Below are 17,286 nucleotides of genomic sequence, written 5' to 3' on the forward strand. Positions count from 1 at the left end.
TTTAATTTGTAGAGACTCTTACTGCATGTAGTGACTACATATTCCCAGTGTGAATGTAGATGATTGGATAATTGGGAGATGCTGGCATAGTGATATTGTCACTGGACTAGTAACCCAGAGACCCTGGGGACCTGGGTTCTAATCCCACCACGGCAGATGGTGAAATTTGAATTCAATAAAAATCTGGTCTGGCCTCCATGTGACTCCAGACCCACAGCCTTCTGAAATGGCCAAGTTGTATAAAACCGCTTAAGAGTCTCAAAGGAATGAAACCGGAAATGACGACGGCAAAGTCCTCCTTACTAACATCGGGGGGGGGGCTAGGGCCAAAATTGGGAGAGCTGTCTCACAGACTGGTCAAGCACCAGCCTGACATAGTCATCCTCACGGAATCATATCTTACAGATAATGTCTCAAATACCACCATCACCACTGGCAGGACAGCAGAGATGGCGGCACAGCGGTGTACAATCAGGAGGGAGTTGCTCTGGGAGTCCTTAACATCGACTCCGGATACCACGGTGAAACATAGGCAAAGAAATGTCTTGTTGCTTACCATGTACTGGCCCCCCCTCAGCTGATGAATCAGTGCTCCTCCATGTTGAACATCACTTGGAAGAAGCACTGAGGGTGACAAGGGCGCAGAATGTACTCTGTTCAGACGTGCCTCCAGGGTTTCTACAAAATCTTTGCACATCCAACCACTAGGTGGTGAGCTTAAGCCCCAGAAGTTGCAGATGGCTTTCATCACTAATGCAAACATGAGGGAAATTCACTTTGCTCTGTCAGGAAGCCCAGGAGAGATTCACTCATAACCTTGAAATGACTCGTGGGTCGTGGTTCATATGTTAATACAGACTATTACGGAAGGTGTTTTTGATTTTCTCAGCACTTCACAAGTGTTAAGCTTCCGACTCTTTCTGTTTGCCCTGATAAGGAAGGGAGACAGAGCAAGAGTGAACCACTAATGGTTCTCCCCAATAACTAGGGAGCTCTGCTCCACCTCCCGCGTCCAAAAATTAAAGAGGTTTCACACGTGATGAGTACATGAAGCACAAGTGAACAAGCAAACTGTGCTGACCAGCTCGTTGAACCGCTGGTTGAATTACATTTAGCCTGTTGGTAATTGATTGTTGGTATGCAGGATTATAAGTTGCTTAGGGCGTTTTATTGAAAGAAGAGAGAGACTTGCATTTATATAGCGCCTTTCATGACCATAGGAGGTCCCAAAACGTTTTCCAGCCATTCCAGGGTTTTTTCCCAATGTGTAGTCACTGTTGTAATGTATGCAAGAGCACAACAAATAGGAGCAGGAGTAGACCATGAGGCCCATTGAGCCTGCTCCGCCTTTCAATACGATCATGGCTAATCTTGGACTCCAATCCATTTTCCCACCCGCTCCCCATTATCCTTTTAATTCCCTGAGAGGCCAAAAATCTCTCTATCTCAGCCTTAAATGTATTCAACCTTGGAGCATTCTTAGGCCTCTGGGGTAGAGAATTCCAGAGATTCACAACCCTTTGAGTGAAGTAATTTCTCCTCATCTCAGCCCTAAATGATTGGCCCCTTAACCTGAGACTGTGGCCCCCGTGTTTTAGACTCCCCAACCAGCAGAAACAATCTCTCAGCGTCTGCCTATCAAGCCCCTTCAGAATTTTGTAGGTTTCACTGAGATTGGGTTTATATTCAGTGAGAATATAAGCCCAATTTACTTAGCCTCTCAGCGTAAGACAACCCTCTCATCCCAGGGACCAGTCTAGTGAACATTTTAGGGTCCGTGCACAGCAAGCTCCCACGTACAGCAATGTGATAACCCGATAATTAGTGATGTTGGTTGAGGAATATAATTGGGCAGTACACCGGGGATAACTCTCCTGCTCTTCTTTGAAATAATTCCATGGGATCTTTTATGTCCAGCCGAGAGGGCAGTTGGAGCCTCACCTGACCGCCTATAGTGCAGCACTCCCTCAGTACTGCAGTAGAGTGTCAGCCTGCTTTTTTTTTTGTCCTCGGGTCTCTGGAGTGGGACTTGAACCTGCAGTCTTCTGACTCGGAGGTGAGAGTGCTACCCAGTGAGCCACAGTTAATGACGTGTTTATGATCCACACAAGCCTCCTCCCACCCCTCATAACCCTTCACCCTATTCCATTCTCCCTCCTGCTCCTAATTGAGTCTCCCTTTAAATATTCGCCGAACTGCTTCCTGTGGTATGTACGCTGGTGCATTCTGTTTTCCTGGGACACAGCATTCGATGCATTTTACTGCCTCTGTCGGGAATTTATGTAATCTTATTTCTACCATTCTGTGCACAGAGACTAAAGCCTGTTGAAGATGTCCAGGAGACCTCCGAGCAGACGCGGTATTACGTTCGAGGTGGGGGCTAGGCTTGAAGCACGTGACAGGCTGAAAAAGTGGTAAGTCCTGCAGAGTGCGACACCTGTCCTGCTGGTTTGTTTAAAACGTGACTAATTTCACAGAATGAAGGAGAGCAGGGAGGAGGCCACTCGGCCCATTGGGCTCTGCTGGCTTTTCCCTTTCCGTAATTTTTAAAACAATGAGAAAATGTAGTTGACGGGCCAAAGACCCAGGGTTGTGGGAGACAAAGAGCTGTAGGGATGGACCCAGCAGTAATGGAACAACATTGACTGAAATCCACAGGAGAATTCCAAACATTCACAAATGTCTGAGGAAATTTCTTCTTCAGACTCAGTCCCTAATGGTCAACCCCTTTTTTGAGACTGCGACCATTAGTTTGAGACTCTGTGGATCTGAGCAGCAGAAACCAGGAACGCACCTGGCTCCATTCTGTGGGCCTGTGTTGCCTGATAATTTTGCCCTCGATAGCAGAGGAGATGGAACAGGAAAGGGTGAGGGGTGGAATGGGACCCACTAGGAGCTGTGAGTGAGACTAACCCACTGGAAGGTGTACGTTTGTGTGTGTCTCACCCACTGGGAGGTGTATGTGTGTGTGTGTGTGTATCTGAGAGATTCAGCTGCTGGAGGTGTGTGTGTTTGTGAGACTTACCCACTGGGAGGTGTGTGGGTGTGTGTGTGTGTTTGCTGCGGCACTGGTTCTGGTTAGAAAGGTGCTCAGCTATGATGCTTTCTGGTGAACACTTGCTGTTCAGTCCACAAGTGAAAAATGGGGAAGAGAGGAGATGGGGATAAAAGGCCTGAGTGGAGAGGAGTTTTTTTTTTAAATGCTCAGTGAGTATAACATTGGGTAAAGCAACCTGACCTTGAGCCCAGTGCCAGTTTGGAGTATATTTACAGGATATAGAAGCTAAGGGTTCTCTTTTGAGAAGAGAAGGTTGAGGGGAGATTCATTAGAGGCGTTCAAAATTTCTAATGGTTTTGATAGAGTAAATATAAAGAAACTGTCCACTGGCAGAAGAGTCAGTAACCGAAGGGGACAAAAAAAAACAGGCAGGATGAGGAGGAATTATTTTACACAGCGAGTTATGGTCTGGACTGCACTGCCTGAAAGGGCAGTGGAAGCAGATTCAGTAATAACATTCAAAAGAGGATTTGGACAAATATGCAGGGCTTTGGGGAAAGGGTAGGGGAGTGATTGGATAGATCTTTGAAAGGGCTGGCACGAGCACAATGGGATGAATGGCCTATTCCTGTGCTGTAAGATTCTGTGGTCCTACATCTTAAGCCGAGATGAATTTTTCTCGTGACGTGTTTCGAATAATGTGCACCGGCTCTGTCCGCGTTTTCTCTTAAGAGTGTTGTTATTTTTAAGGGGAGGTGGTGGCATAGTGGTGTTATCACTCAACCAGTATTCCAGAGATCCGGGGATGCAGGTTCGAATCCCACCATGCCATATGGTGAAATTTGAATTCAATAAAAATCCGGAATTAAAAGTCTGAGGATGACCATGAAACCATTGCCGATTGTCGTAAAAACCCACGTGGTTCACTAATGCCCATTAATGGAAGGAAATCTGCCGTCCTTATCTGGTCTGACCTACGTGTGACTCCAGACCCACAGCAATGTGGCTGACTCTTAGATGCTCACTGAACAAGGGCAATTGGGGGTATGGGCAATAAATGCTGGCCACATTTTTTATTAAAAAGTGATCATCTTCAAATGACATATTTAAAAAAGTGATGTTCGTTATCTATTTGGCATTGTTTTGACTGGTGCTGAGTTATTTCGTTCCAGCTGATCACCTTCGCTGATTTAAAATTTTATTTGCTCTGTAATCAATTACAGACAAAATCTATATTCCAAGCCAGCTATTTGAAGAGGGAAGGACTATTTGAATTGGTCGTTCCTTTCGGTTTCTGATTTGATTTTTAATTTGACAAGACCCTGCCCTCTTATTGGTGTGGTTAGAAGTTAGAACGCACGGGGGTTTAGTTTGAAAGAGTCGGCGTGTCTTTCACAACCTCAGGGTGTCCCAAAACGCTTACAGCCGATAGGGTACATATTGAGGTGTAATCACCGTTGTGAAGCAGGGCACGCAGCAATTTGCGCCCAGTAACTTCCCACAAAAGGCACTGTGATAATGACCAGAATCTCTGGGTTTTTTAAAAAATTAAGTGATTTTAAGTGAGGGGTAAATATTGGCCAAGACGCTATGGAAAACTCCCCTGCTGCTCTTTGAAAGAGGGTGAAGCAGCCCGCTTGATTGGCACCCGATCCTCCATCATTCCCCCAACCACCGACGCACAGTAGCAGCAGGGTGTGTACCATCTACAGGATGCACTGCAGCAACTCACCAAGGCCCCTTTGACAGCTCCTTCCCAACCTGTAACCTCTGCCATCTAGAAGGACAAGGGGCAGAAGATGCATGGGGACACCACCACCTGGAAGTTCCCCTCCAAGCCACTCACCATCCTGACTTGGGAAATATATCGCCGTTCCTTCACTGTCGCTAGGTCAGAATCCTGGAACTCCCTCCCTAACAGCTCTGTGGGTGTACCTACACCACAGGGACTGCAGCGGTTCGAGAAGGCAGCTCACCACCACCTTCTCAAGGGCGGTTGGGAATGGGCAATAAATGCTGGCCCGGCCAGCGGACCCCACATTGCGTGAATGAATTTAAAAAAGGAGTGCCATGGGTCCACTGGGAGAATATGTATGTTGGCCTGAGTGGATCGTTCACGGTGCTCAGTCCAGCCCCACACCTGGTCTAGCTTTCTAGTTGTACCTTTTTACTGCCTGGTTTCTGACACTGATTTGAATTATGGAATGTTGCCCTGTCACAGTACTGAGAGAGAGAGAGAGAGAGGGCTGGCATTGAACTCGGGGCCCCTTAGCATGTCTGTGTTTCCTACAGGTACACGGCACACATAGAGAAGATCGATTATGAGGAGGGAAAGGTGCTGATTCATTTCAAACGCTGGAATCATCGATACGACGAATGGTTCAGCTGGGACAGCGTCTACTTACGGCCTTTAGAGAGGCCACTTCTGCGGAAGGAAGGGGCGAAGCTGGACGAGCCAACTGTGGTGAGGAGGTTACTCGGAGCACATTCAAACCTTCAAAACGTTTTAACGGGGAAGTCATGATTTTCGCCAAACGCGGAGGAAATTCTCAGCCTCCCTTTAGCTGGGCTACGGTTCCAGCGCAGGGCAGGAACTGAACGCACAATGGCTCAGCCCATAGGGAGGCCGTTCAGCCCCTCTTGCCTATGCTGGGTCTTTGACAGAGCTGTCCGTCTAATCCCACTCCCCTGCTCTCTTGCAATAGCTGTGCATTTTTTTTTTAACGTTAAGCACTTATTGAATTCCTTTTTGCGAGTTATTATTAAATCTGCTTCCGGTACACTTAGTCAGTGCATTTCAGATCATGGCAACTCACTGTGTTTTTTAAAAAAAAAAGGAATAGCTTTGCTGATTTTTCCCTGGACTTAGAGACACTGATTCATGTTTAATTAGTGATGGCAAGGCGCTGAATAATGTATTGTTCCTTTTTTTTAAAAAAAAAATAGTGTTTTCCCCAAACTTAAAATTAAAATTTATCGTTGAAGTATGGGAGGGCTGCTTGGTGGGTTTATTTTTAAGAGCCTTCAGCGAGACAGCTTATATAGAATAATTCAAATTGAAATATGAAAGCACAAATGGGCACAAAAGATGGTGTTTTGGGGGCTAGAATTCTGTTGCCTTTCTCTCTTGTACTATTGTAAGCACTTTGAAGATTTCCTTTCTTTCATGCGTGCAGAAATATGGAACATTTAATTTCTTTCTGTTGGAAGAGCTATAATTGATGAGGTTTCAAATTCCCAACATCTCAAGGTTAACCTTGTGTTTAAGTTGCCTCATAGCCCCATTTGTGCCTGTCTCTGCAGCCTCTGTCAGCCTCGGGACTCCCCCCCTCTCATCACGATCCCCGAAATGTCTGTTTCTCTGACCCTGCTCTTTTGTACAATACCCTAACCCCTCCCCACTGCCGCATCCCCCACACTCTCCCTCACCTGGCCGCTGATGACCGTGCCTCCAACCACCTGGACCCCACGCTCTGAAATCCTTGTCCTGCCCTTTCATCCTCAACTCCTGAAGCCCCCCCATCGGAGCCCATGTCTCTGAACAAGCTTTGGGGCACCCATGGGCTGCACATGACGGCTGCACCAGGCCCCCCCGCAACCCCCAGAAACAAAAGTCAGTGGGAAGCTAACTCACTCCACGCCAGCCCGCCCCGCAGCCATAGTGTGCTGTGGACAGACAAAATTGTCTGTCAGATGGGGACTGCTGCCCCCTCAGCTCCAGCAGTGCCAAGATCTCATTAGTGGGGCTCAGCCGGGACTGCAACCAGCCCCATGAAGAAGGCCCAATGGATCCCAGAGTGAGGTAAGTCTGGGGTATAGGGCGGGGGGAGGATTTGGCCAGTTTAGGTAAGGGTTGGGGGTGGTGGGTTTTGGTGAGCGCGGGCGGGGGGGGGGAGGAAGAAAGTGGGGCGGAACTGTCTTAGGGGGCTGCCCACGATGCCCAAATGGCATCCCCTGAAAATAGTACAACCACCCACCTCCAGCCCTTTTAAAAACTTGTTTAAAAATTTGGCTTGCCCACTCCTGCCCGATTGCCCACGCCAACCATGTTATGGCATGGGCAGTGTATTATCGGAGTCGATGGGCTTGTTAACAAGCTGAATTGACCCTTGATTATTTATATATTGGGGGGGGGCAGACTGCTGATTTCAGCGCCCGCCCACCTACCGTGTTATGGAGGGTGAGCTTGGGAGTGGGTGGAAAGGTGGTGGGGTGGGGACCTGCCCCATTTTACATGCCCACCCCCCCCCCCAACCTGCCGAAAACATGCCTAATAATCTACGCATTTGCCACAGTATCCCTTTTTCATGATTACGCCTCCAAATTTTTTGGGGGGCAGTTTTGCACCTTTTGAGTTATGTTGAACTCTAGGCACAGAAATGGTCCATTCAACCCATCTGGCCTTTGCGGGCAATCATGCTCCTCCACCAGTTTCCTCTCATTCTATCAGCACACCCCTGAACTTTTACTCCCTTTCTGAAAGACGCAGCACCTGGAGGAATACCTACCGCTTTAAAGAATTCTGAAACCAGCTGCGCAAAACCCATTTTGACACCTGTCACAGAAGCCCTTTCTTAGTGGTTTGACTGCTCAGCGAGTAACTGTTGACCAGTGTGGGTCAGAAGTTCCGAGGAGTGGTGATCACAGTCGGACTGCCTCCCCTCCCCTGTTTGCTCACTCTGGAATGCGGCTGCACCTTTTGCGCCCGATTCCGACTCGGGCCTCCTTGGGAAAAGCTCAGTCCAGCTGTTCAGGAATTCTCTCGGCGCAGCGTAGCAGAGTCGGGGGAAAGGAAGCCGCACCCCAGGTGGGTGTTGTGGGGAATGGGGGGGGCGGTGTCAGCACTATCGTTATCCAAGAGTTAGAAGCGGTTTTAGTTCTTCTGACTTTTCCTGGGTAACTATTCTGCTAAGAGAGTTGGAACCATCCAAAGTTTCCGATTTAAATTGGATGGTCCACCGTGCAGGGTAATTGCCTATCAGAAGTTTGAACTTCCCAGGCAATTCCTGTGCAGACGTTGCATGGGGACTTCTGGGGCGGGGGGGTCACCCAGTGCATCTTCTGGGGCAGCTCCTGGCTACGAACCCCTGGAGATTGGAAGATATGGGCCTATTTCACACTGTACAGTGGTGATCGACTTCTTTGCTGGCTCCCATTGAAGGGTAATGTAACATATATGAAATTCTTGCATTGGTTATGCTGCCAAATGTCATACAATCCCGTAGAAATAGATGGACAATGTTTTAATGGTCATTCCTGCTTTTATTTCTCTACAAGATGGAGGTGTTGGCTATATCAACAATACCGCAACTCTGGCTGTTCTTGCTTGTGCCATAGATGGCGCTATATCCTCTCTCAACCTTTCAGAACCAACACTGCTGTGCCAACCAATGAATTAGACCGGTGGTGGTTTAGGGGCGGGACCTATGGCAGGACTTGGTCTATTTTACAGCAAACAAAATCTATTGATCAACAAGCAGCTTCTATTTAAACAGTGCACTACAGCGACATCTGATTAAAAGCAGGATTATTTCTCCAGTAAAATGCAGTGAGTGGAGGATAGTTGCATGCAAATTGCGTGTGTGTAATATCAATCCCAGTCACTTATGGCAGTGCGGTCTGCAGTAGTGATTGGCAGGAGAATTAACCCAATCATTTTCATTCTGGCTGGAACTAGTAGTGTCATTGTATGTAACCAACAAACACAGGTCTCGCGGGCAAGCAGTGCCTTAGCAAAATTTCTATTTAAAAGCAGTGAACCAGTCAGGTGTGTATTAGTGTAGGACTATAGACATGAAAACCTGCATGAAAGTGCATCCCATATGCTAGTTTTTTTTTACATAGAATTTAGTACACAAGCTACTGATTGTACATTGCAGAAGAGAAACATTTTGTTGAAGCTTTTCATCTTTTGCACTCATCAGGACTATTGCAAGAATACCAATGTCAGGGGAATCAACAACTTTATACTGTATGAAAAGAAAGTGCTGATTGGTTGGCCCTGTTCTTTGCAGACAGAGAGAACATGTACACACGTTGCACCTGTTTCAGCTAAACAAAACAAGTGATAGCCATTCGTTGGTTCATTCCTCGGGGCAATGCCTTGATCAATCAGAGTCAAGCCGCCTGGTTGAAAATGCCAAACAATGCTTGGCCGTTAACTGTCAGTCACTATTAACTGGTGCATTCTCCATGGCACTGCCTCTACCAATCAGAGTCCACTTGCCAACCAGCCAGCACTCTCTTCTCATACCGTATAATGTTGTTGCTTCCCCTGACGTTGGTATTCTTGCGATTGTCCTGTGAGGGTGAGACAAAAAGCTTCAGCAGCACTGACGTTCTGTACTGCCAAACGGCTACTCATTGTAGGTACGTTGGCATCAAATGGAAACTCTTGATAACCTTTTCTTACACCTTGCTGCCTTTGATATTTAGGAGTTCCGTCCCGGTGAGCAAGTGTTGGCCTGCTGGTCTGACTGTCGCTTCTACCCAGCCAAGGTTATTTCGGTCAACAAGGATGGTAAGTGAGTTGAGTGTGGTCACTCAGTCGTGGGTTTGCAACTTACCAAGACCAGACTTGAGATTTTTTATATTTTTTTTTGGAGGTGTGCACTGCTTTGAAAATGCAATCTCTGCTTTTTGAAAGCAACCTGTCGGGGTGAGGAGGATAAGGGGTGAGAGAGAGGGGAGAATATAAAGTGAGGGGGAGGGAGAGAGAGTAGAGGAGGTAGAGAGTGGGAAAAGTGAGAGAGAAGGGAGGAAACATGAGAGACAGGGTGTACATGTGTATAAAATCATTAATTTTAACCCAGCATTCAGTCGCTGCAAATTGTGCTGTGCTTTTCGGACGAAGTGCAAAAATATTCATTAATAATTAAACCATGTTGGATCTCTATAGATCATTTTGAGCTTTGGATGCTATTCTCCTGTTTGGAGTAAACTTAGTATGGTATTTCCATGAAGCAGTAAGACGTTGGCCACAGAGAGATGTCCTGGACGTCAGGCAGGCGGCCTCTACTTACACTCAGCCTGAGAAAGTCCTCGGAGCTGAATGCTACACTGTAGGGTGAGCATTGCTGCATTCTGCACTGAGTTGCTGCACATATCAAACACACGGTGCAAGCTGTTCTACAGGAGAGAAAACTTTGTTAAGTCCAAGATGGGAGATAGTGGTAATATCACTGGACTAGTAACCTAGAGGCCCAGACTAAGGCTCTGGGCACACAGATTCAAATCCCACTGTAGCAGCTAGTTAATTAATAAAATCTGGAATTTGAAAACTAGCCTTAGTCATGGTGACCGGGATTGTTGTTAAAAACCCATCTGGTTCACTAATGGTCGGTGAGGGGAGGAAATCGGCCATCCTTACCTGGCCTGGCCTACATGTGACTCTAGACCAACAGCAATGTGGTTGACTCTTAAGTGCCCTCTGAAATGGCCTAGCAAGCCACTCAGTTCAAGGGCAATTACTTGCAAAGAGACTGATGCGCCATGATTGGCCAACAGCTCCATGCATCATGCAGTTACCAGGATGGCAAGAAGGTGAAAAATACAGACTACTGTTTTCTTCATCCAGCAATTCCTCTGTTCTCAAGCTGCACAATGGATTGCCCAAGATTGAGAAGTCAATGTGTTGAAGAATCCTAAGAATCAAGCTTGTACCTCCATAATACAGTGCAACGTGTCAATGCACCAACATGCTGTGTCTGCTTTTTTTCTTTCTTTCATGGGGTGTGGGCATCGCTGGCAAGGCCAGCAATTAGTCTCTTTTCAAGTAGCCGACAACTGGAGATGAGGAAGCACCAAAGTCACCTGCCTCCCAACTGCCAGCACAATACACTTACCACATCTTGTGTTTCCCAATTAGTCATGTACTGCATCCCACAAGCATTTTCTGAAGTTTGCCCAAATGCCAATGAAATCCCTAAGGAATTGGACTTGGGATCTTCCCATTCAGTTGCGCAGAGGGAGGTCCACTTTCCAACTAAGCCATTGGAAAGTCAACAAGTGAGCAGATGCAAAGAGCTTTACCAGAATAATCAGAAGGAAGACATTTGGGCTGTCCTTGTAACCGTCTTATAGTGCTGAGGTATTGGGCTTTTCACCCCCCCCCCCCCCCCCCCCCTCCCCCCATGACCTCAAGGCAGATGGCTTTTGGAGGGCAATTAGAGGTGGGCAACAAATCCTGGCCTTGCCAGCGATGCCCAAATCCCATGAAAGAATAAGGGAAGAAAGCAGACACAGAGTGGGAGCTGACTGGCTCAGCATGTTGGTGTATTGACACGCTGCACTGCGATATGGAGGCACAAGCACGTTCCTTAGGATTCCTCAACACGTTGACTTCTCAATCTCGGGCAGACGCAGAAACAAACCTGACGTGTGATATGCAGAGCCGGATCTCACCCATTCTTACTGCAGCGGCGATGCCTTTAGCAGGATAAAATCACAGCCTTCGACTCTCTGCCAACTCCTTACTAGTCTGCCTGACAGCCACCGCTCTTCACTTTGCTTTTTTTTCTCCTTTGCGATCTCAAATTTTCTCCCTTCCCCCTTGGTGAAGTTGCACCCCACCCACTCGCCCAAATTGCCCTTTTCCCACGGGAGCCTCGATGGTGCTCATCATCCTGCTGCCTAGTCATGGAACACATTCCAATGGAGGCAGAACCTGCTCTTGCCTGATGGACTTGACCCACGCACACGCTACTAGTATAGGGTTATTATGTAGTGAGTGGGGAATACTAGTTGCTTTTTGCTGTTGCCTTCCTTATCGCAGGAAGGCTGTGACCAGTTCTAGTATTCGTTATTCCTGTTTCCTTGGAGGGGAATCTGCTGACTTGGCAACAGAAGTCAGTGATTAAACTTGGGACTTTCTCGGCCCGTGTGGCCCAGATCGAGGGTTTACCTCGGAACCATTGGGTCAGGGTAGACTTCAACTTCTCACTGCTCACTGAACACTGGTGCCTGTTGGAACAACGCAGGCGAAAGGGTAACAAAGGTTATTGGTTCAACCGAAGTACATGGTATTGGAGGAGAAGACTTCAAACAACTCAGGGTGTGGTGTACATTTACACTGAGTTGCTAATAGAACAACAGGTTTATTATCTCCAGAAGATACATGCACTGTGCTATTCCCTTCACAGGGTGAAGAGATTCCTCCTCTCTTATCTATGGCTAAGCATTTTTATGTATGCAACCTGCTTCTAGTTTGCAAGTCTTTGGTTGTTTCCATTGAAATATTGAGGGTCCTAGATAAGCCATGCCTCTGATCTGCACCCCTATCTTTCAGGCTCTGTGGATTTGTAATTTTTTTCCAGCTGTGAGGATTTTTTAATCTCCTCAGCCTAGGTTAGTAAAGGGCAAAGGCTCCTTTCTCCCTCCTCCGCACCCCCTGTGTAAAGTACGTGTAATCTTTCATAGGATCTAGGTCAAATTATTGAAGCGTGTGGAACTTGTTCCCCATGTAAAGCTGATGGCTGCACGAGTAATTCTCCGTAGAGTTCAGTGAGCCTCTGTTTAATGAGACCAGACAGGGGAGGCGGTGGTATTGTCACTGGACTAGTAACCCAGAGACCCAGGGTTCGAATCCCACCAAGGCAGATGGTGAAATTTAAATTCAATTTTTAAAAAAAAATCTAGAATTAAAAGCCTAATGAAACCATTGTCGATTGTTATAAAAACCCATCTGGTTTAGGGAAGGAAATTTGTCATCTTTACCCGGTCTGGTCTATATGTGACTAAATGGCCAAGCAGGTCAGTCAGGGATGGACAATAAATGCTGGCCTAGCCCCCCATCCCATGAACGGATAAAAAACACATGCTCCATTAACATCAAGGAAGGAAACTCATGCAGTGAGTACCTCACATATCCCTCAATTGTTGAGGTGTGCAGCGTGCATGGTCATTATTCATTCACGACATGTGGGCAACCTTTGAGAAGATAGTGGTGAGGTACTTTCTTAAACCACTGCAGTCTGTCTGGTGCAGGTAGGCAGTTCGGCATTTTGGATCCAACGACAGTGAAGGATGCTTTGAATATTGAAATCCCTTCCTCCTCTGAAATTAGCTGCTAGTTTTTTATATATATATATATATATATTTTATATATATATATATATATATATATATATATAGTTATAAAAAAACAACACAGCCACACTCGGTCTGTAGTTTTAATGATAGTATTCCGTGGGCCTTCCTTTCCCTTTGCTCCCCACCCCGCAGCCTATCACCTCCCGCACAGCCACAGTCTGAAGCCAGTGTATGCTTTCAAATGATACCTCGTCATCACTGCAGAGGTATGATGGTGAATTGACCAGCAGTTTGAAGGCACGCGCTAACAGAACGTGAGTTCAAAACCTGCCCTGCTAGTGTAAGAATTTAAATTCAATTTTTTTAACCAAATCTGGAAATTTAAAAAAAAAAACTGGTGTCGATCAAAGGTGATTTTGAAGCTGTTGGATTGTTGTGGCTCACCATTTCCCCACAGGGAAGCAGACTTCCCAATCTTACCTGGTCTCTCCTGTATGTGACTCCAATCCCACACCAACCAAGCGGTTGACTCTTAGCTTCACTAAGCCACTTCAAAGGGTAGTTAAGTGGTAGCCATAGTGGTAATGTTACTGGACTAGTAATCCAGAAGCCCAGACCTTGAGTTTAAATCCCACCTTAGTAGACGGGGCAATTTAAATTAAATCAATTGATAAACCTGGAATAAAAAGCTAGTCTCAGCAATAACCATCATAAAACCAGATTGTTGTAAAAGCCCATCTCATCTGGTTCACTAATGCTCTTCAATGGAGGAAATCCTTACCCTGCCACCCTTCCCCTTTCTGGCCTAAATCTGATTCCTTACCCACAGCAATGTGGTTGACTCTCAATTGCCCTCTGAAATGGCCAAGCAAGTCACTCAGCAAGGGAAGTTATGGATGGGCAACAAATATTGACCTTGCCAGCAACACTCACATCCCAATTGTTTTGACACAGCAGTTGGTAAAGGCTGAGTTATTTAAAAATCCCAGAGAGAAACTTTAAACAACTGTCATAACCAATATTTTCATTTGGTTATGCTTGAGATGCAACTCTGATTTCAGGCATAAAACCTCCAGCTCTGGAGAGGTTCTTATATCAAATTACATGAGACATTTATTAATTTACACAAGTTAAACATATACACATGGCTACAAATTACTACTATCATAACTTTTAACAAATTCCCAAACTAATCTCTCCGAAGGCAACACCAACCTATAGAAGCAGACACCAGGCAAAGCATTTTCACCTTACAAATTCAAAATGAGGTTTCTTTCACTTTGGTCCCTGTGCAGACAGCTGTAGGCTTACAGCTGCTTTGATGCCTATGCTATGCACACACAAAGCTGCTGTCTGTTAGGCCCAGCACATCTCTTTGAATAAAAAAAAATGTATCAAATTCAGGGAAAATAGGGATGGACAGTAAATACTGGGTTTGCCAGTGACACCCACAACCTGAGAATGTTTGTTTTTTTTAAATTCTACGAAAATGAGTGAGATTTAGGCAGATGACACAGAGGGAATGGTCTTTGATGGTCGCCTTGAACGTTTTGAAGCCTTGTGACATTGCGATACTGAGACTGGCTGTGTGCCTTCTGTATTTTAGCTTCTTACACAGTGGAATTCTATGATGGAGTCGTTCAAACTGTGAAGAAAATCCACGTCAAATCTGTTCCAAAGAGCTCCAGGGAGAAGGTAAGACTCAAAATCTTCTGCCTACCTAAAAACAGTCACCACAGCCCAATAAAATTCACTGCGCGAATCACATTACAGAGGAACATAAGGAGCAGGAATAGGCCATTCAGTAAGGTCACAGCTGATCGACTGCATCAACTGCACACTCCCACACCATCCCGATATCCATCGATTCTCTTATTGCCAAGAATCTGTTGATGTCGGCCTTGAATATGCTCATCAGCTGAGCACCCACAGTCTTCTGGGGTCAAGAATTACAGATTCTCAAAACCTCAGTGAAGAAATTCCTCCTCAGCTCAGCCCTAAATGGCTGACACCGTGAGATTACGATCCCTAGTTTTAGACACTGCAACCAGGGGAAACAGCCTCTCAGCACCTACCTTAGCAAACCCTCTCAGGAGCTTGTGTTTCAATGAGATCACCTCTCATTCTTCTAAACTGCAGAGATTATAGGCCCATTCTACTCAAGTATCTCCTTGTAGGACGGCCCTTTTTACCCCAAGAATCAATTTAGTGAACCTTCATTGCACCCCCTCCAAGGCAAGTATATCCTTCCTTCGGTAAGGAGACCAAAACAGAACTTTGAGATATTCTGACAATATATAAACATAGCTGTGTTATTATTAACGAAACCCATCACAAACCCTTTGTGCAGTCTGTTTGGGGAATTAACTGGTGTGGTGCTGCACGTGGCCAAGGATACCTCAATTTTTCTGTCCTTTTGATGAGGAAGAAGCAATAGACCAGAGTTCTAATCATCATTGTCTAAATTGATTGATTAAAGGCTTCGGTGGGGGGTGGATAGAGGAAAACTATTTCCTCTGGTCGGAGAGTCCAGAGCTTAAAAGTAGAGTGAAATTGGGAAGCACTTCCTCACACAAAATGTAGTGAAAACCTGGGACTCTTTTTTCTCCCCGCTAATGACTGGATGTTGGGTGGATTGAAATTTTCCAGACTTGAGGCCGATGGTTTTTTTATTAGAAAGTATATGTGGGTGTGGAACATAGGAGGGTAAATGGAGTTGAGGAACAGATTAGCAATGATCTAATAGAATGGCGGAACAGGTTGGAGGACTGAATGGTTGTTCCTATATTCGTACAGATCCATGGCCATCAAATTTTCCCAACTGACTGTTCTCATTAATAAATGATGTACAAATACTTTGCCATTATGGCACTGACAGTATGACAACTAATAATTTTAGAAGGCTGTATATTTAGATAGCACATCAAAAAGTGATTGGCAGTCACAGTAATCAGTTCTTTAGAATTTTTTTGTGAAAAATCTGTATTTTGAAGTTGATCAGTGCAAGTTTTACCTGTGCGTAGGTGCTTTGAGGAATTATTTGATTTGTTTGTCGAACAGGGTAGTGCAAATGCTCGGACAGCATCATCAGGGAGAGGTGGTAAACTGACATCAGGCACACAGGAACTAGGAGCAGGAATAGGCCATTCGGCCCCTCGAGCCTACTCGGCCGTTCAATAAGATCATGGCCGACCTGATTGTGGCCTCAACTCCACTTGTCTGCCCCCTCGTAACCCCTAAGCCCCTTGTTGATCAAAGATCTATCTAACTCAGCCTTCAATATATTCAATGACCCAGCTTCCACTGGGGAAGAGAATTCCACAGACTAACAACCCTCTTGAGAGAATAAATTTATCCTTCTATTTGTCTTAAATGGAAGACCCCTAGTTTTTAAAATGTGCCCCCTAATCCTAGACCCTGCTACAAGGGGAAACATCCTCTGCATCCACCCTCTCAAGTCCCCTCAGGATCACCAATAAGATCACCTCTCCTTCTTCTAAACTCCAGTGGCTATAAGCCCAACCTGCTGAACCTTTCCTCATAAGATAACCCGTTCATCCCAGGAATCAGTTGAATGAAGCATCTCTAATCTGCTTCTAATGCCATTTAACTTTCCTAAGTAAGGAGACCGAGACTGTACACGGTATTCCTGATGTGGTCTCACTAAGACCCTGCACAGCTGCAGTGAAACTTCCTTACTATTATACTCAATTTCCCTTGCAATAAATACCAACATTCCATTTGCTTTCCTACTCACTTGTTGTACCTGCATACCAACTTTTTGTGATTCATGTACCAGATATTCGGGCATCTCCTTTGAGGAAGGGGCAACAATCAGAGAGTAGCACACTGTAGAAGGAAGCCATTTGACCCAGTGAGCCTGCGCTGGCACTTATGAGTGACAAACAAACCATTTAATCCCGCTCCCCTGCACTTTCCCCACATTCCTGCAATTTTTTTCTCCCAAGTAATTTATCCAGTTTCCTTTTGAAGGTTACGATTGAATCTGTGTCCACCGCCCTATCAGGCAGTGCATCCCAAATCCTAATCACTCATGCGCTAGAAAGTTCTTCCACGTGTCGTTTCTGATTCTTTTGCCAATCATCATCAATATTTGCCCCCTCGTCACCAACCCTCCAGCCACTGGCAACAGTTTCTCTTTACTTATTCTGTCTTAACCCTTCACGGTTTAAAACACCTCTGTTAAACATAGCAAATTGGCTGTGAAGCAGGTTGTCTACCTGTCTGACCTGATTCTT

At 45.8% G+C, this 17,286-nt stretch overlaps 1 protein-coding gene across 7 annotated transcripts in view; it reads left to right on the forward strand.

The window, feature by feature from the left end:
- Positions 1-2,052: 2,052 nt before the first annotated feature.
- LOC144688418 (PHD finger protein 20-like) overlaps positions 2,053-17,286 on the forward strand; it is a 47,440-nt gene continuing 32,206 nt past the window's right edge. For 4 of the 7 annotated variants that reach the window (XM_078554918.1, XM_078554919.1, XM_078554920.1 and 1 more), the window contains exons 1-4: positions 2,311-2,414; positions 5,291-5,462; positions 9,434-9,518; positions 14,634-14,722. In XM_078554918.1, coding sequence (XP_078411044.1) covers positions 2,332-2,414; positions 5,291-5,462; positions 9,434-9,518; positions 14,634-14,722 — 429 coding nt within the window. In that variant the 5' untranslated portion in view covers positions 2,311-2,331. Of the gene's footprint in view, positions 2,415-5,290; positions 5,463-9,433; positions 9,519-14,633; positions 14,723-17,286 lie in introns of all 7 variants that reach the window. The other 3 variants (XM_078554924.1, XM_078554921.1, XM_078554922.1) reach the window with 3 other exon arrangements.

Source organism: Cetorhinus maximus, chromosome 13, assembly GCF_964194155.1.
Source record: "Cetorhinus maximus chromosome 13, sCetMax3.hap1.1, whole genome shotgun sequence".
Classification (NCBI taxonomy): Eukaryota; Metazoa; Chordata; class Chondrichthyes; order Lamniformes; family Cetorhinidae; genus Cetorhinus; species Cetorhinus maximus.